Below are 20,891 nucleotides of genomic sequence, written 5' to 3' on the forward strand. Positions count from 1 at the left end.
GCATCAGGTGTGCTTGAGAAAACACATTTTTTGCAGATTCAGGGGGTTGAATAATTGTGAAACTGCAGAAGTCATTAAGTTGCATTTTCAGTTAAATTTGGGGAAACGACTTGAAACATTTGTTGTGTTGAGCTATTTCAATTACTTTTGTTTGATTTGTTCATTGCAAACAGCTGAAAGTCTGTCAATTTTGCCAATAAACCTGATTTGCAATGGGGGTTGAATAATTTCGATTGCAACTTTAAAAAGCCTCGACATCCATCTAAAAATCTCTATGAACAGAAGCATATTAAAACGTGGATAAATCAACTCAACTTACAGTGTGTCCTCGTCTCCCATCGTCAATAGCGCTCGCTCCTGTTGTGTCCTCAATCCGGTAACCCGCGTGAGCGTCGAGTCTGAGCAGCAGAGGGTGGGAGAAACTACGATCTCCAATATCCTGAATTTGGACTGCAGTTCCCATTTCAACTACCAGCTGTCAATATTGCATACTTCTCCTTTCATTAAGTAATGAAATTAATAACATAAACATGCGTTTAGTTGACTATTGGCTTAAGTGAACAACTTCTAATCGAATAGAAAAATTCTTCAGTCACGGGCAGCCCTAGTCACTGTGTTCGTTAGTCTCTGCAACTTTGATCTCACGTGCTGATGAATGAGTGGCTAGCTCGTAGTAGGCATGTTGGTACAGCGTTTCCCTTGTGTCAGCCACTGACGCAGCTTTGAAGGAAACCTATGAAAGGGAACTCTTTGGTTAGTAATCTTGGTTTCCTGTGTAGGGAATAAGAGGCTGCGTAGCCAGCCATGCTCAGTCTCTGATTGATTTCCTTACTAGTAAATCTATCTATGATAGAATCACCACATTCTTAAAAGGCATCATTAAAGCAACACCTTAGTTAAAGAAGGCTGGTACTGTTGGCGTGATTCAGCCGCCAAACCAGAGCGTGTTCCCATAGTGTCAGCTACTGATGCAGCGTCTCATTCCTACATTTATTACTGTGCACACAAGCTTATGGGTGCGTGGATGAATTGAAATGATTATGAATACATGCAGCTGTTTAGTTTTGTTTCTTGTCTCTTATTGCAGGGACTTTGCGTATGTGGCTCGAGACAAGTTGACTCATGTGCTAAAGTGTCATGTATTTCGGTGTGACACCCCTGCAAAAAACATCGCCACAAGCATGCATGACATCTGCTCTAAGGTAAGGACATCTGAGCTGCTGGCTGAAAATATTCATACTCTTGTTCTTGTTTAAACATTGAAGACGTTGTGCGCTGCAGTGTGCAAAATATCCTAGATTTATTGAAACAACAGCGGTTCAGGTATTTATGAGCAGGGAATAATAATTGGAGTGGTTACTCATGCGATGTAGATGAGAACCTAACTTGTGTTGGGTACGAGGATAAACGTTATAAAAGTTAATAAAAGATGTGAATTAGGGGTGGGGGAAAAAATCGATTCTTAGATGCATCGCGATGCGGACGTGGACGATTCTGAATCGATTCACAATTGTCAAAAATCGATTTTCAAAAAAAAATACAATTTTTTTAGATATATATTTATAATAACGTAATACTGACGGAACGCGAAAGACGGAACTCTGAAGCGCGGAAGTGCAGTGGCCGGACCGTCTGTGTTGTGCACATAACAGACGCGGACGCGATGGCTGAGCGCCAAATCCAAACACCCTCCTCGTTAAAAGCTGACGTGTGGAAATATTTTGGCTTCTGAAGTTGAAGGGGGAAAGGAGCTGGACAAGAGCCACACTAGTTGTAAGCTTTGTAGAGTAAAACTAAAATATTTCGGAAACAAGACACATATGAGAAGCCAAATGACACGTTTCCAGCCAGAGGAGGAAAAACACTCGGCTGTAACGTTACCGGTCGTTGTTATATTATTAATTTACTACAAATATGCTGCTGCTAGTTCAGACACACATGTATTTTCCTGTTGGTTCTTTGCAATGTTAATAAAATATATTGTATGTTAATTCTTTATGGGTCATTACTTTGTACTTTTAAAGCAAAGTATTTATAGTCACACACACACACAAAAAAAAGATTCTGATAATCGATTTAGCATCGAATCGCAGCCCTCTGAATCGTAATCGAATCGAATCGTGAGGTGCCTAGAGATTCCCACCCCTAATGTGAATACACAACCATTGCATCTATTGAGAGTCTTGAGTAAATGGATCCAGTAAGTGCCACTCAAGCATCATAAACACGTTTTGCTCAAACCTCCACTGAATCTGAGGGTACTTTTTTAAGATTGGTATTTTTTGTACATAAAATTTCTATCACTATTTGAGTATATCCTTGTACAGCAGGTAGTGGTTTTTTTTTCTGTGCTGTAGAACATTTTGAACTCTTTAAAAATTGATTATGCTTATGTTGTAGTTACAAAAAAGTTATGAAGGACCTAAACTTGGTCATTGCTTAGTGAGGGATTGACAATTAGCTTACATGAGGATGTCAGAAAAACGTAGTTAAATACCCAATACCCATGTGAAATAAAAATAACTCTTTATAGAAAACAGGTGATCACCTTAAAGGGATACTCCACTTTTTTTGGAAATAGGCTCATTTTACTACTCCCCCAGAGTTAAACTGTTGAGTTTTACCGTTTTTGAATCCATTCAGCCGATCTCCGGTTCTGGCGGTACCACTTTTAGCATAGCTTAGTCATACATCATTGAAGTGGACAAGACCATTAGCATTTCTAAAAAAAAATTACCAAAGAGTTTCGATATTATCCTATTTAAAACTAGACTTGACTGTAGTTACATCGTGCACTAAGACCGACGGAAAATGTAAAGTTGTGATTTTCTAGGCTGATATGGCTAGGAACTATACTCTCATTCCTGCGTAGTAATCAAGAAACTTTACTGCCGTACCATGAGTGCAGCAGGCGTAATGATATGACGCAGCGCCTGAAAATAGTTCCGTTGTGTTGACGGAAGGTGGCCTATTTTCAGGCGCTGCTACACTTAGTGCACGATGTAACTACAGAAGAGTCAAGTTTTAAATAGGAAAAATATCAAAACTCTTTGGTCATTTTTTTTAGAAATGCTAATGGTCTTGTCCACTTCAATGATGTATGCTAAAAGTGGTACCCCCAGAACCGGAGATCAGCTGAATGGATTCAAAAACGGTAAAACTTAACAGTTTAACTCTGGGGGTGTTGTAAAATGAGCCTATTTCCAAAAAAAGTGGAGTATCCCTTTAATTAGACACATTACATTAGGTTTTCAAAATAATCTTCGCGACTTTGAATTTCCTTTCCGTGTAAAACAAGGCGTTCCAACTCTTCCCCTAGGTAATTATAGGGTTGGCTATTGCGCCCAGTTTGCCTTTACACACAAATGCAATTATTTTAGCCATCCGCACACTGGTCGCAATATTCTGATACGCAGTACTGTTACCTGTTCTTCTACTCATGTGATCTTATTCGGTGCCCTTGTGGTCTTGCACATGTTGGTAAAACTTCGAGACCATTGCATACTTGGATTAGTCCCTGTAAAAATTCTAATAACAATATAAATGTTAGAAATGTATTGCTAAAACATATTACAAAGACTGTGAACTGTGAAGTACTGAATTGTGGAGTTAGACCGTTAAACAGTTTTTCACCATTGCTATTTTCCGGATTTTTTGGGCGGGGCTAAAACGGGGCTCGATGACGCACTGGAGCCCCTGAGCTCCTGGACATGCCCCTACTTGATGACGCACTGAGGCCACTGAGGCTGGCCCCTCACCCCGCACTAAGATTAGTCAAAGAAACATGGAGAAAGCAGATCAAGAGGATCCACAAAGGAATTACGTTTTCTAAAGGGTTGTTGTTATTAACATGATAATTTCGGGGGGAAATGAGCAGCAGTCAACTAGCAGTGCAGCACCCGTAGCTACAGTTTAGAGTAGGAATGTCCCGATCCAATCACGCGATCGGAAATCTGGCCCGATCACGTGGTTTCAGACTCGATCGGAATCGGACGTTACCTCCCGATCAGGACTCGGATATATGTAAATTAGGGGTGTGCAACGGTACATGTATTCGTAATTATTGAACCGTTTCGGGACGAGTCTTCCGGTTCGGTACGCATACAAACCGAATTAATCCTAGGACCATTTTTCCTGCAGACAAAATCCGCGCTGGCGCGATCACCACAACGTTGCGCAACATCAAATGGCAAACGTAATGAAAGCGGAACGAAACTGCGCTACTCATTATATTGTGCTTAACGGACCATTTATCAGTTCGGACCAGCAACATCTGTGCAGCGCGAGATCAAGCGACACTGTGCTAAGAGATCCAGTGAAGAAAACATTTGAGTTCGCCACTGAAGTAATAATATCGCTGCGAGATCTAGAGAAGCGTTCACATTTCTCCGTTATTAACCGTAGATCTCTATTAGATCAAACAGCGCTGACGTGGGAACAGGAGAAACATTGTGAACATGGATTTAATGTTGCACTTCAAAACTCAAATATTATATAAATATATATTTAAATGTTATTTTTAATGTGATTACCAAAACATTATTTGTTCATCCTTCAAAGATTACATTTATAAAGCTGAAAGTTTCAAGATGTAGGAAAACTCAAACTTATTTAAAGGTTTTTCCTTTAATAAATAGGAAATTTCTCTGGCATTTCTTGAACCGAACCGCAAATTTTGTGAACTGTTACACCCCTAATGTGTGTGTATATATATATATTAGGGGTGTAACGGTTCACAAAATTCACGGTTCGGTTCGATACGATACACTTGTGTCACGGTTCGGTTCGGTACGATTCGGTACGTTTCCGATACAGCAAAAAGAAAGAAATGCCAGAGAAATTTCCTTGATTTAATCTTTTTAATTATATTTTTATTAAAACTAACATCATAAAGTATGATATTTTTTAACTTTGAGCAATGATGGAGCTATACTTGACTTTTCTTAGGAGCTTATAAAACAAAACAGCTCCTTGGACAAAATTAAATGTAATATTGTAGTAGTTATAAACAAAGGTTTATTTTAGTTCAGATTAACATTTGAGGGCAGCAATTGTATTCATAATGTCAAAATAAAACCGACGTGATGTTACTTGAAAGCATTATAGCCTACTATTCCTGCCAAACTTCCATGGTTACAGTTAGTAGTGTTACTACAGTAAACCCATGGTGAATGTTGCTGATCTGTGGACACTGGATAGTTCATTCATGGCACAATGTTTCTTCCTGGTTTCCACGTCAGCGCTGTTTGATCCGTTAATAACGGAGAAATGCGAATGTTTCTCACTAGATCTTGCAGCGATGTTATTACTTCAGTGGCGAATTCAAATGCTTTCTTTACTGGATTTGGCTGTGTAGTAACAGTGCTGATGATTAAGATCGGCTCGCGCTGTATTTGTCCAAACTGATAAACGGTCCTTCAACCACACAATAACGAGTGGTTTCGTTCCGCTTACATTACATTTGCCATTTGATGTTGGGCAATGTTGTGGTCACGCACATTATGAGCGCGCTTGCCACGCGTGACGCGCCTTCATTTGAAATAACGAAATTTTGGTCGGCAGGAAAAATGGTCCAACGAACCGTTCGGTTCAAAAATGCGTACCGAAAACCGAACCGAAAGCCTCGTACCGAACGGTTCAATACGAATACGTGTATCGTTACACCCCTAATATATATATATATATATATATATATATATATATATATATATATATATATATGCTCATTATTTTTTTATACACTTTTAAAACATTTTTATTTTTTGTTTACATGCCTGCCGGGTATTTTAAGTTGAGGTGCTATTTGTTTTTATTTTAGACTTTTTCTATATTTACTGTTGCACTAAAGTCTAAAAGTGAAGATTTTATGTTATTTATTACTTGATTGTTCAAGCTACCTCACAGAAGTGCTCTGTTTGTTAACAGAGTTGTTGAATGTTAAAATAAGGTGAATTAAATAAAAAATAAGGAACATCCTGGATCTGTTTTTTCTCTCTTCTTTATTCTTTTTTTATGTATTATAAGTATCGGATCGGGACTCGGTATCGGATCGGGACATCCCTAGTTTAGAGGAGTGCATGCTCGCAACGGGGAAAGCATGAAGCTTACTTGACAACATCAGTTCATATATCAATATCGTAACGATTAGAAATAACCTTAAATAATGTATGATTATCTGCATCTTTCCGTCTCTTATGTATAGTTACTTTTTAAACACGAAAATTGCATTCAGCATGACATACAAGCTGTTGCCGTGGTAATGAACAACCTGCTTGTTAAAGTGAATGTATAATCCTGTATCTGAGGCAAAATTACTAAATATGCAGTGCGAGTTATATATTTCTAACTCCAAACAATTAGCTACTGAACCAGCTTATAAAATCTTCTTCAAGGCTGTGCTGGTACATTTGAGGTAAAGGTCATGGGGTTTCTCAGATTTCGCTTGAGACCGGTATAAGCATTCGCCTCGATAGTATTCGTGTGTCTCCTTCATTGCGTATCTTTATATTTTGAATATATCCCTCCACTGCATACTGTAACCCCTTTTGCCTCAACCTGGAGGATATCGCTGAGGTATTGCTCCAAAAAAGGTCAGTGACACGCACGGGTATACCTCTTCCCGTCATGGCAATCTGTCGCGCTGGTCGTGTTTGACCATTTGTTTGACGGGCGTAGTAACAATAACTAGGGGGCGTGGCTTTTGCGAACAGTCAATTGCGTAATCTGCCGCCGCGCTGCGGCTCATTCAGAGCGATTGAAAGCTGGTAGCAGATGAATTCAAGTGAAACATAGTTAAAATAATTCATAATCACAATACTGAAATTAGGCTACTGAAATGAAATTGAATAAATAATGAAAACTTATAACATTGCAATAGAAACATGTTAGGCTACATCAATGAGGCTTTGCAAGAGACTTTAACGTATCAGCGTTCAGACGGTAGCTCTGTGGTTAATGCAACGACATAAGCCTCACGGAGCTTCTAGCGACCCGAGATCGAATCTCATTGTAATCTCATGCTGTTAATTAGTTAGCGAGTTTATTAACTGTTTATTTGTTTAAAGTCAAGCGTTTTGTTGAATTATCAATGGCACAATACAACATACATTTCCTACATTCCTGTAGAGCCGCTGCACATGACAAAACTGATGTGTAATGTAAAAAGACACTAAAATTACTTGAGTTTGAATCCCCATCGAACAATTTAAGGTTTAAATAGTGTAGGGACAGGTTTTTTATTTATTTATTTTAAACAGGGTTGCATCGAGTTTAGAGTTTATTTCCTTTGCGATGCAAAATAAAAAACACAGAATCTTATTATTGCGACATTTTAAATGTTTATTGCTAAAGAAATTGCAGCTAAATTAAACGATTAAAACAGTACAAAACGAAAATAGTCCAAAGCAACAAATTAAAAACATGCGTTTCTCTTTGCCTCTCTCGCGCTGGATCTCTTTTTAGCAAGTTTATTTAGTCTCCCTCGCTGCGCGCACCAGGTCTCTCTCGAAATTAAACATTTCAGGGTAAAAACACATCATACTACTGATAATACGTGTCATCCATACACATGAAAAAAACAACAAAAAACAAATGATACAGCCTTTGTTGCTTCAAAGACACAGCATGCCTTGTTGAATTCACCTTACAATAAAACGAGGTTAATCGGGAATTAAAGAGCTTTGTGCTGCTCACTCGTTTCTTGGCATGAACAGTTCACGTTTAGATAATGCCAGATTGTTGACAATCATACACACTGCTCAAACATAAAAAAAAAAAAACAGTTGAAACAACTGGATTGAACACTTAAATTTAAAGTGTGTGTGAAATAGCTTTAAAAAAGGCTACTATGAATAAACTACAATATTTGTAATTTAATAAGATATGTCCTACATTTGGACACATCGAGAGAATTTAGCCTTTGCCTGCTCATCAGGCTGGCTATCCGGCATCTCCATATGAAAGAGGAACATTAACACCTATTGTTCAGCACGCACGATACAGCACTGAACTGTCCCTCCAAACCCCCCACAGGCTCTCTGAGTCTGAGACTGACTTACAACAAAGAGAAGTCGCAACTCACACTTAAATCGCTATTCTAGACATTAGCATTAGGCTATTAAAGTGTTGATAATAAAGGAATTAAATTATTTAAGCTACATGTAGTGATATTTCTGTCATAAAAGTTTATTGCTAAATATTTAATTATTTCAATAATTTAAGAAATAAAACTGGTTTGGGACAGCTTTTTCCAAGCAAAACTAAACGCTCATTTGTTGTCATGAACAAAATGTTCAACTCAATATTAAATTCCACAGGGATCTTTGGATCCTTACAACCAGGTTGCATGCAATTTGTGAATTAAGTTTTTTTTTTTTTTTTTTATTCAAATAAATTTCGAACCACGGTGCTTCGTAGTACTGCTGCTAAACTAAACATTTATAAAATAATTATGAACTTGTCAGAAATAAAACAATATCGCAACATTTCGACAAATAAATTATTTGATCTGTTTTTACATTTTAATTCAGGGCGATTTATTTAATTAGAGCGAGATTTTCACCCTTGCCATGTCATTTTCTCATTGGGAAGCGCTTGCATATCTAAGCATGTTTGAGTAGATCCTCTGTACTTCTCGTTTTCATATGGATTACGTAATCAGATAACATTTATTAGCCTAAATATTTAGACATTTAAAGGCTTTAGACATAGCCGATTTCTTATCGTGACTGAGCTGAGGCAAGTGGCTTTCGGTTCATTTGACGCGCAGTTCCCGGAGACCGAGACGACAGATAAACTTTTGTCGTTAGCCTAATATGAATAAAAGTTTACAGTTTTGAACAATGTAGGCTACTCTACTCTTATCTGTATGACCAAAAAATCACGGTGTAGGCTATTAAGTTATTTTAGCTGTTATGAGAAAAATAATTTTTACAGAACTGCTTTTGAAATTACAATTGGTATTATTATACAGATGTAAAGGCGTTCTGTTGGATACTATCTGTTCCTTGTAAAATGGAAATGCATGGTAATTTTATTTTAAAAATATAAGCTAACAACTATATGGTGTAACCGAGTTTTAGAACTAGACATATCTCTCTGCATTTATAAATATAACATTTACAATAGTCCATGTTTGTTCGGGATTTGAACCCGTGTCATCTGAATGATCGAACCTTAACTGTGCGTTCACACCGAGCTCCGGCGAGGGCGGCGCGTCTTGGACAGTGAGAGCGGCGAGGAGAGTTGAAGTCAGGTCAACTTTATGGTAATGAGCTATGACGCGGTTCGGCGGCAACCAATCGGAATGTAGAAGTGCTCCGTTTGAGAGAATTCCAGAGAGCGCAGTCCTGTAAACTTTGGTTCCGACCACATTAGTTCCCAAGCAAAATCGAGAAGGTTGATCATTTGAATTTGATAAGAAGGCGCGCAACACTATTTATAGGCAAGATTTTCGTGCTAGAACACTTTTTCAGCGGGAATGCAAATTATAATAACACTTAACCATGAACACAAAAGCCACACCACACAAATGGCTTTTAATTTGTTTATTTCATTAGCAAACATGTCACTATAATTGTTAGGTTCTTTCCATCGATCAATTTTCTGCAAAAATAACGATCGTCATGCTTGTTTGCTTTGCGGCCCCTTTAAAGGTGAACTAAGTAACTTTTTTACCTTAACCGAACAGCTTTGGAGTCATTGTAATGTTTATATTACTGATTTCGTGTTGAATGGTGGTCGTCTCGCACCCCCCTGGTGCCTGTGAGCCGCAAAACCACCCTTGCAACTTTGGGCCGGCGAGCCGCCGGCTGTGTGTTAGGAAGTATCGTGTGATATGAGGTCTCGCTAGGTAACGAATTTCTTTACGGCAAAAAACAGATCTGATAAAATTCTGATAAAATGAGCATCAAACAGAAATAACCCGGTGCCGTATACATGTGGTGTTGGGCGCGCGCAGCTCTTAAAGGGCCCATACCTTATTTCCACTCGTTACAGCGTCCATCCTACTGAACAGGTACCGGTGTACAGGGGGAGGGGATCCGGCCGTGAGTGCGGGCCATCTCTGCGTGAGTGCTATTCACGACAGTACAAGTGCTCCACAGCGACTCTAGGGGTCGCTGTTTGACAAAAACGAAATTCCTACTTAGTGCTGCTTTAAATACAGTTTTAAAAAAGACCACGCATTCGATCTACGTCAGAGCATCAGAGCGTCCACATATTAATATATTATATATATTTTTTCCCTTGTCACATGACTTGAATTATTTGGCACCTGCTTTTGAGTGTGTCTAATTAACCCTCTGGGGACCAAGAACGCACCCGTGCGTTTTGGCAGAATTTTTTCACATAGCAGAAAAATACACTTAAACTACTCCATAATTTCTGGTCATACAGAGTTATGAAACATATTTTAAAATACTGTTAAATGTCTACTTTTTTATGTGCCCACCTACAATCGAAATAAAATATTGTGCTTTTGTAAAATAAAGAAAATAAACAGGGTGTGCGTTCTGCCTCTCCGTGTCCGTGAACTTTTTTTCTGGAGCACGCCTCTAAACTTAAAAAAAAAAAACTCAGCTAATACTATTCACCCAGACATGAGCAATATATGTTTATGATCATTTAAGTTTGTACTTTTAAATTATCTAATTTAAAACTAAAATAAATATTCCCTGTTTATGTAATCTATATAAAAAGAGAGATGTGTCAGCCGTTCTCATTATCGTTCTCGCATCTCATTATTCCGCTTATGTGACACGCCCACGGAGAGCGCGCGCTATTCAAACGCTAATGATCTGAAGCAACACATTGAGACGTGTAAACGCCCATATAAACTCTGTAAACACTATGTTTAGTCAGATTAATGTACTGTCGTCTTGCGCGGCTGTGAGGAATAATCCTGGGACATTTACCTACCTCAGAACAAGTGCTGGTTTATTTTCACTTCGAGGAGCGAGCTGAGCTGTAAGTGTTTTATTCTTGTGCTTTGTTCTAATCGCGATATAGAATAACGTTTAGTGTCTGTAAACGCAAAAATAGCCTACTGTTTAAATTTGAATCATGTTTCTGTGTGTGTGTGTGTGTGTGTGTGTGTGTGTTTGACTAGTTTAGGATCTATTATAAAGTTTTAACTCTAAAATAGACATCAAATAAGCTTTTGTTAGCAGTTTCTGCTCATATGTTAAATATATAGTATGTTTTGTCAAAAATAAACTTATCAACTGTTATAGTGTTTGTTCCAGCTAGGCTATATCAAAATAATGAATCCTTAACTTTGAAATCTGTATAATAAAAAATGTATTGGCATACTTTAAAAAATAATACTTTATGAGATTTATGGATCTTATAAGATCTTTCCAACTCTAACTTTGAACCAATTCTATTGAATGGCCCATATAACCTATTTGAACAGGATTTGTTTCCAGGTATGACTAAAAATGTGCTTTTGACTTTCATTTATATTTTGATTTGATATATATATATATGTCTGTGTGTGTGTGTATATATGTAGCCTATATATATTTTCCTTGCATTCTTTCTTGTGACACACCTGAATGAAATGAATGCATCCTTGTCTTCTCAGGTGGGAATCACCTAATTATACATGAGGGGGTTGGACCGTTCACGCCCATTCGCATATTGCCTTTCAAACAAAAACAATGTTTTTCACAATTTAAAGCACTCTATGGTGTTATGTGAATGATTAGAAAGGATGATTTTCAGATCATTTTGAAGCAAATACTCTAGGCCACAACTTCCATTAGTCAAAAGTCTTGTGGACACATATTTAGTATGTGTTTTGTGGCCTTATTTCAGAAACTTTCATTTTTAGTTTTATCAATAAACATGCATAAACAATATTTTCTCAAAAATACAAACATGTACATACATGTTGCTTACATATTATGGTAGCCCTGTTTGTGCTAAATAGCGTGTAATTTCACCTGTGCCATTAATATGTTTATAAGCAACTGAAAAAAGCACAAATGTCAGGGCATGTCAAAACATCTCAAGGACCCCAAAAACACCTTGGTCCCCAGAGGGTTAATGCTGGGGCCACACTAAAAGATATTTAAAATCTTATAATATTTTCAAAATGTGAGAGACCACAAACATGAGGACAAAAAATCCTAGATTTGACAGTTTTGCTTCTATAGTGTGTGGCTTGCCGCAATGTAGCAGACACACACCACAGAAGAAGACAACACACGTGTGGACAACACACAAACAGATTTTCAACCAATGCCCCAACTGTGAACACAGGATCTCGCAAAATCTCTCGTGACTTCAGAGTAAACATGGTGGACGAAGAAATTGCTATGATAGTATTTGGAATGCTTTTGACAGAACATTCACGGAAAAAGAAAAGGGTTTGCGTGAAGTCGTGGAGATGGCGGGAGCATGGACTGTAAATGTGCCATGACTACGGTTGTTACGCTTCCGTCTTCTGTCAGCCCGCTTTCTGATTGGGTATCTTTTCGTTCCACCTGACAATCAACAGAGTAGTTCGCGTTTATCCTCTGGTTCCCCCCACACATCAGGTTTTCTGATCGTAAATATTCGCGATCGGGGCGGCTCCGACGTTCTTCCGAGCAGGTTCATTCACTCTTAACACACCTCACACCACAGGAAAATCTGATAAGATAATCTGTTGAACCATCAAGATGATGGGGACTTCACTTATGCCTGGCTAACACTACAGGAGTGTTAAAATCCTAACCGATGGTGAGATCTGGTTGCAGCACACACTTAAAGCTGCAGTAGGGAGTTTTGAGAAAACGTTGACCTGAAAATTTGAACAAGCACAAGCACAGGTCCCACCCCCTTACTCTCTGCTGCGCTACAGCCCTCCCTCCACAGCTCGTCCTCCACAGCGTAGCCTGTCGTGAACGCGCAGGCTAGTAAACAGGGCCACCGATAACAGCGGATAAAAAGTTATATGGCACATTCACTAATAGGGACTAAACGTCAACAATAGCCGCGTTTCCACCGCAATTACCAGGAACTATTTGTCCCAGGAACTTTTTTCATAGGAACTTTTTTTGCCCCAGAACGGTTGCTCACTGCGTTTACACCGTGGACTAAAGTACCGGGAAGATTAGTCTGGTGACGTTGAACTGCGTGCGACTGCTCCTCCCAGTCTGCGCGTACTTGTTTTGAGTTTTAAGTATTGAGGAGATTCAAGCTGTGCTGTTTTTGTGTGCGATCTATTGGTTTACTAACGAGGCCATTAACAAAACGGCAGAAAAGAGACGAACACTAATACCAAAGCATATTCATTTCAGAAAGCTCGTAATGCTAGATAGACAACGTTTGTTATCAGCTATAGCGGACATGACCGTGAGATGGATGGGACGAACGCGCGCCTGCCCATACTTTGACTACAAACTTGGTCCTCAAATCATTATGGTAAATGGACTGCATTTATACAGCGCTTTCACAGACCCAATGGCCACCAAAGCGCTTTACAATTTGCCTCACATTCACCCATTCATACACTCACTCATACACCGATGTCAGCCATACAAGGCGCCATCCAGCTCGTCGGGGTTAGGTGTCTTGCTCATGGACACTTCGACACTTGGTCAGGTGGAACCGGGGATTGAACCACCAACCTTCCGGTTTGTAGACAACCTACATGAACCACTGAGCCACTGCCGCCCACAAATTATGTATTTTGCAATAGCCTACATGTAACTTTATAACGTTGCACTCTTTCTATAAGTTATAAATAGCTAGTAAGATAACGTTAATATAACGGTAACTAACGTTACAGTATGTAAGTAATTATTCTAGCGATATATAATGCTAGATAAGGTGTGCTAGTACATTATTTCAGCAACATGACAAGCCAGTGAATTAGCAGGTTTCAATTGTTGCTTAGCAGAGTGCGTGACATTTTACATCTACATGTTATGCGGCTAGAGTTTTGACACCGAGTCAATGGGCTCTGTGTAATTCTTTCTTTTTCGCTTGTTTATCGTCATCGGTCTTTTTCCTTTTACCTCTTTGTTTTATGAGCAGGTGTCACTCGAGAATTGGCAGTTTAGGTTGTTTCTCCGTCATAAGCACAGCTGCAGCTCGCCGGCAATCTTGAGTTTGAACGACGGCTCGCGCTGTGCAAGAGAGGGGTGTGATCAGCGCCTACACAAGCGTGATTGACACTGCTAAGACATTCCTCCTGGCTCTGATTGGTTGTTTCTGACCGGGAGCGTGTATTTCTGCAAATGGCAATAGGACCACTGGGAGGAGCCAGAGGAGCTTGATTTTTACACATATTATCTGTCTTATATTCTACTGTCAGGACATAATGACAGTTTTAACAAATATGTAAAAATATTTTTTTACAAAAGTTACCTACAGCAGCTTTAACCCTCTGGGGACCAAGGGTTTTTTGAGGCCCTTGGGATGTTTTGACATGCACTGACATTTGTGCTTTTTTCAGTTATTTATAAACATGTTAATGGCAACGGTGTAAATTCACTCTATATAGCACAAACGGGGCTACCATAATATTTGAGCAACATGTATGTACATGTTTGTATTTTTGAGAGAATATTATTTATGCATGGTTATTGAAAAACTTACAAATAAAAGTTTCTGAAATAAGGCCACAAAACACATATTGATTATTTATTCACAAGACTTTTGAAAATTGTATCACATAGCCTAGAATATTTGCTCCAAAACTATGTGAGAATCATCCTGACTACTCATTCAGATAAGTCAATAAAGTCTTTTATAATGTGTATGACGTGTTTAGTGTGAGAAAGCTTTATGCGAGGAGGTGTGATCTCTCATTAATATGTATGGCATTTCACACCTGAGAAAGACAAAGACCCTCCCAGTTTAGGATCTATTATAAAGTTTTAACTCTAAAATAGACATCAAATAAGCTTTTGTTAGCAGTTTCTGCTCATATGTTAAATATATAGTATGTTTTGTCAAAAATAAACTTATCAACTGTTATAGTGTTTGTTCCAGCTAGGCTATATCAAAATAATGAATCCTTAACTTTGAAATCTGTATAATAAAAAATGTATTGGCATACTTTAAAAAATAATACTTTATGAGATTTATGGATCTTATAAGATCTTTCCAACTCTAACTTTGAACCAATTCTATTGAATGGCCCATATAACCTATTTGAACAGGATTTGTTTCCAGGTATGACTAAAAATGTGCTTTTGACTTTCATTTATATTTTGATTTGATATATATATATATGTCTGTGTGTGTGTGTATATATGTAGCCTATATATATTTTCCTTGCATTCTTTCTTGTGACACACCTGAATGAAATGAATGCATCCTTGTCTTCTCAGGTGGGAATCACCTAATTATACATGAGGGGGTTGGACCGTTCACGCCCATTCGCATATTGCCTTTCAAACAAAAACAATGTTTTTCACAATTTAAAGCACTCTATGGTGTTATGTGAATGATTAGAAAGGATGATTTTCAGATCATTTTGAAGCAAATACTCTAGGCCACAACTTCCATTAGTCAAAAGTCTTGTGGACACATATTTAGTATGTGTTTTGTGGCCTTATTTCAGAAACTTTCATTTTTAGTTTTATCAATAAACATGCATAAACAATATTTTCTCAAAAATACAAACATGTACATACATGTTGCTTACATATTATGGTAGCCCTGTTTGTGCTAAATAGCGTGTAATTTCACCTGTGCCATTAATATGTTTATAAGCAACTGAAAAAAGCACAAATGTCAGGGCATGTCAAAACATCTCAAGGACCCCAAAAACACCTTGGTCCCCAGAGGGTTAATGCTGGGGCCACACTAAAAGATATTTAAAATCTTATAATATTTTCAAAATGTGAGAGACCACAAACATGAGGACAAAAAATCCTAGATTTGACAGTTTTGCTTCTATAGTGTGTGGCTTGCCGCAATGTAGCAGACACACACCACAGAAGAAGACAACACACGTGTGGACAACACACAAACAGATTTTCAACCAATGCCCCAACTGTGAACACAGGATCTCGCAAAATCTCTCGTGACTTCAGAGTAAACATGGTGGACGAAGAAATTGCTATGATAGTATTTGGAATGCTTTTGACAGAACATTCACGGAAAAAGAAAAGGGTTTGCGTGAAGTCGTGGAGATGGCGGGAGCATGGACTGTAAATGTGCCATGACTACGGTTGTTACGCTTCCGTCTTCTGTCAGCCCGCTTTCTGATTGGGTATCTTTTCGTTCCACCTGACAATCAACAGAGTAGTTCGCGTTTATCCTCTGGTTCCCCCCACACATCAGGTTTTCTGATCGTAAATATTCGCGATCGGGGCGGCTCCGACGTTCTTCCGAGCAGGTTCATTCACTCTTAACACACCTCACACCACAGGAAAATCTGATAAGATAATCTGTTGAACCATCAAGATGATGGGGACTTCACTTATGCCTGGCTAACACTACAGGAGTGTTAAAATCCTAACCGATGGTGAGATCTGGTTGCAGCACACACTTAAAGCTGCAGTAGGGAGTTTTGAGAAAACGTTGACCTGAAAATTTGAACAAGCACAAGCACAGGTCCCACCCCCTTACTCTCTGCTGCGCTACAGCCCTCCCTCCACAGCTCGTCCTCCACAGCGTAGCCTGTCGTGAACGCGCAGGCTAGTAAACAGGGCCACCGATAACAGCGGATAAAAAGTTATATGGCACATTCACTAATAGGGACTAAACGTCAACAATAGCCGCGTTTCCACCGCAATTAGCGGACATGACCGTGAGATGGATGGGACGAACGCGCGCCTGCCCATACTTTGACTACAAACTTGGTCCTCAAATCATTATGGTAAATGGACTGCATTTATACAGCGCTTTCACAGACCCAATGGCCACCAAAGCGCTTTACAATTTGCCTCACATTCACCCATTCATACACTCACTCATACACCGATGTCAGCCATACAAGGCGCCATCCAGCTCGTCGGGGTTAGGTGTCTTGCTCATGGACACTTCGACACTTGGTCAGGTGGAACCGGGGATTGAACCACCAACCTTCCGGTTTGTAGACAACCTACATGAACCACTGAGCCACTGCCGCCCACAAATTATGTATTTTGCAATAGCCTACATGTAACTTTATAACGTTGCACTCTTTCTATAAGTTATAAATAGCTAGTAAGATAACGTTAATATAACGGTAACTAACGTTACAGTATGTAAGTAATTATTCTAGCGATATATAATGCTAGATAAGGTGTGCTAGTACATTATTTCAGCAACATGACAAGCCAGTGAATTAGCAGGTTTCAATTGTTGCTTAGCAGAGTGCGTGACATTTTACATCTACATGTTATGCGGCTAGAGTTTTGACACCGAGTCAATGGGCTCTGTGTAATTCTTTCTTTTTCGCTTGTTTATCGTCATCGGTCTTTTTCCTTTTACCTCTTTGTTTTATGAGCAGGTGTCACTCGAGAATTGGCAGTTTAGGTTGTTTCTCCGTCATAAGCACAGCTGCAGCTCGCCGGCAATCTTGAGTTTGAACGACGGCTCGCGCTGTGCAAGAGAGGGGTGTGATCAGCGCCTACACAAGCGTGATTGACACTGCTAAGACATTCCTCCTGGCTCTGATTGGTTGTTTCTGACCGGGAGCGTGTATTTCTGCAAATGGCAATAGGACCACTGGGAGGAGCCAGAGGAGCTTGATTTTTACACATATTATCTGTCTTATATTCTACTGTCAGGACATAATGACAGTTTTAACAAATATGTAAAAATATTTTTTTACAAAAGTTACCTACAGCAGCTTTAACCCTCTGGGGACCAAGGGTTTTTTGAGGCCCTTGGGATGTTTTGACATGCACTGACATTTGTGCTTTTTTCAGTTATTTATAAACATGTTAATGGCAACGGTGTAAATTCACTCTATATAGCACAAACGGGGCTACCATAATATTTGAGCAACATGTATGTACATGTTTGTATTTTTGAGAGAATATTATTTATGCATGGTTATTGAAAAACTTACAAATAAAAGTTTCTGAAATAAGGCCACAAAACACATATTGATTATTTATTCACAAGACTTTTGAAAATTGTATCACATAGCCTAGAATATTTGCTCCAAAACTATGTGAGAATCATCCTGACTACTCATTCAGATAAGTCAATAAAGTCTTTTATAATGTGTATGACGTGTTTAGTGTGAGAAAGCTTTATGCGAGGAGGCGTGATCTCTCATTAATATGTATGGCATTTCACACCTGAGAAAGACAAAGACCCTCCCATAATGGCCCTATTAGGTGCTATCAGGCCCTTATGAGGAGCCTTGCACAAAGAATGAGGAGATTTAAAAAAGAATGGCTTTTAGATTGTTTGGATTTATTTACAACACAACATAATCCAAAGATACACAACAAAGGACTGGTTTCTGGTTAAAATTGCTTTGGTTTCTGGTTAAAATTGCTTTTTAATTATATATACACTACCGTTTAAAAGTTTGGGGTCGGTACGATTTTAAATACTTTTAAAAGAATTCTCTTCTGCTAACCATGGCTGCGCTTATTTGATAAAAAATACAACAAAAATCGGTTATAGTATTAAATATTATTCCAGTGTAAATCAGCTGTTTTCTGTGTGAATATATAGTAAAGTGTAATTTATTCCTGTGATCAAAGCTGAATTTTCAGCATCACCAGTGTCAGTGACTTCAGTGTCAAATGATCCATCACAAATCAGTATAATATGAGGATTTGATGCTCAAGAAACATTTATTATTATTATCAATGTTGAAACAGTTGTTGGTCTGTCAGTTTTTTTTAGGATTCTTTGATGAATAGGAAGTTCAAAAGACTTTTGTAACATTATAAATGTCTTTACTGTCACTTTCGATCAAATTAATTATTCCTTGATAAATAAAAGTATTGATTTCTTTCCTCCTAAAAATAAAATTCTCACTGACCCCAAACTTTTGAACGGTAGTGTATATACACACACACACACACTGCTTAGAATAAGTGAAAACACCCATGCTAAAGTTGACTAAGAAGAGGAATAAAAAATCTTAATGCCTTAATTTAAAAAATGAGGAAAACTCTAACCTTTAGGGAAATGAATAATGTCCCTGAATTCTTTGTGAATGAATAATTTATCGCAAATAATTAAATGTTCTTCTTTAAAATACAGGGTGCATACTCTGGACACTTCTATCACACCCCCTTCACCATATAGACATGGTTTTATTTCAGTTCAAAGTTAGAGTTGGAAACATCTTGAAAAGAAAATAGTCTTTTTCCATAAATGTCTTAGTTTGATCATACATATTTCAAAGTTGAGGATTCATTATTTTGATATAGCTTGCATTGGAACAAACATCTTAGTTGATTAGTTTATTGACAAAACATAAGCTTATTTGATGTCTTTATTTTGAAGCTTATTTGATGCTTATTTGATTTGAAAAACTTTATCCAAAACTAGTCAAAGAAATGTTCTTTTATTTCGTCTGTAACAGTGCGTATCTGTGCGTTCATTCATTCATTCATTCACACACACACACACACACACACACACACACACACACACACACACACACACACACACACAGAGAGAGAAACATAATTCACATTTAAACAGTAGGATATGCTATTTGTCCGTTTACAGACACTAACGTTATTCTATATCGCGATTAGAACAAAGCACAAAACACTTACACTTCTCAGCTGAATCTGTTGCTCCTCCTCGAAGTGAAAATAAACCAGCCCTTCTGTGGTAAATGTCCCAGGATTATTCCTCATAGCCGCGCAAGACGAATCTTAATCTGACTAAAAAATATTGTGTGTTTACAGCATTTGCCTGGGGGCGTTTATCTATTTAGCAAATGGCCTCAACACATTATCTTATGAATAGCGCGCTCTGCGAGTGGATGTGAACAAATTAACGATAATGAGCTGAGACAGGAGAAACTGTACTTCTCTTTAGTTTTTGACAGATTACATTGCAGGAGAATTTTTGTTTTAAATGTGAATTGTTTTATTTAAAAGTAGAAATATAAAGCGTTCTTTAGACGTATGTTTCATGTTTGTGTGATAAGTATTAGCGGAGTTTCCGTTCATTTTCCAGACATGTTTCAGAAAGATTTTTGCGGAGACAGAGTGAGCTGAAAGCACTCCCTGTTTATTTTATTTATTTTTAAAAAAACACAAGGTTTTGATGTTAATGTGAGTGTACACACAAAAAGAAGACCCTCTATAGTTTATAATCATGTATTGATTTTATTTATATGACCATAAATGACGGAGTATTTTAAGTCTATGTTGCTGCTATGTGAAAAAAAAAACAGCAAAACGCGCGGGCGCGTTCTTGGTCCCCAGAGGGTTAAGGAGAATCGTGCAGATGTTCTTCCCTCAAATCCTAAACATGCTCACACTACAAGATTTGAAAATCGCGGCGCATCACACACTACACAATGTTATTAAGATTACCGTGCCAGAGGAAGCGCCTCACGTGATCTCACGCAGCAGATCTGAAGCGGAAAAGCAGATGTAAACACAATATCTGTCCTTCATATCAAGTCATATTCGTGAAAAGGTAGCCGTGACCAAGGAAAGCGAAATCTTTCTAAAATCATCCTTTTAACATTTTAAGGATATTTCTAATGAATGGCGTCAGCGCTGGTCAATACCGTATAGTGGAGCTCAGTTTACTCCACTTCGTTTTAACACGCTTTTTAGTTTCGGTTTCATTACTGAACATGTACTTGTCTTCGTGCCTGCTGACCACAGATTAACACTTATTTATTTAGCAATTAAGAAATGGAGATAATAACACACAGCGCGCTGTTGAGTCACTCAAAATTACCTCAAGGGAAATCCTTCACCACGACCTTTACAACATTCTTATTGGCTATTTTATAAGAATAT

General features: G+C 38.3%; 1 protein-coding gene across 1 annotated transcript in view; it reads left to right on the forward strand.

Moving 5' to 3' along the window:
- The window catches only part of apbb1 (amyloid beta (A4) precursor protein-binding, family B, member 1 (Fe65)), a 106,322-nt gene that overhangs the window by 62,043 nt on the left and 23,388 nt on the right, over positions 1 to 20,891 (forward strand). Inside the window, exon 9 of the mRNA XM_056265609.1 lies at positions 1,088 to 1,202. Coding sequence (XP_056121584.1) covers positions 1,088 to 1,202 — 115 coding nt within the window. The remainder of the gene's footprint in view (positions 1 to 1,087; positions 1,203 to 20,891) is intronic.

Source organism: Rhinichthys klamathensis, unplaced genomic scaffold, assembly GCF_029890125.1.
Source record: "Rhinichthys klamathensis goyatoka isolate OS25496 unplaced genomic scaffold, OSU_Roscu_1.1 h1tg000236l_1, whole genome shotgun sequence".
Taxonomy (NCBI): domain Eukaryota; kingdom Metazoa; phylum Chordata; class Actinopteri; order Cypriniformes; family Leuciscidae; genus Rhinichthys; species Rhinichthys klamathensis.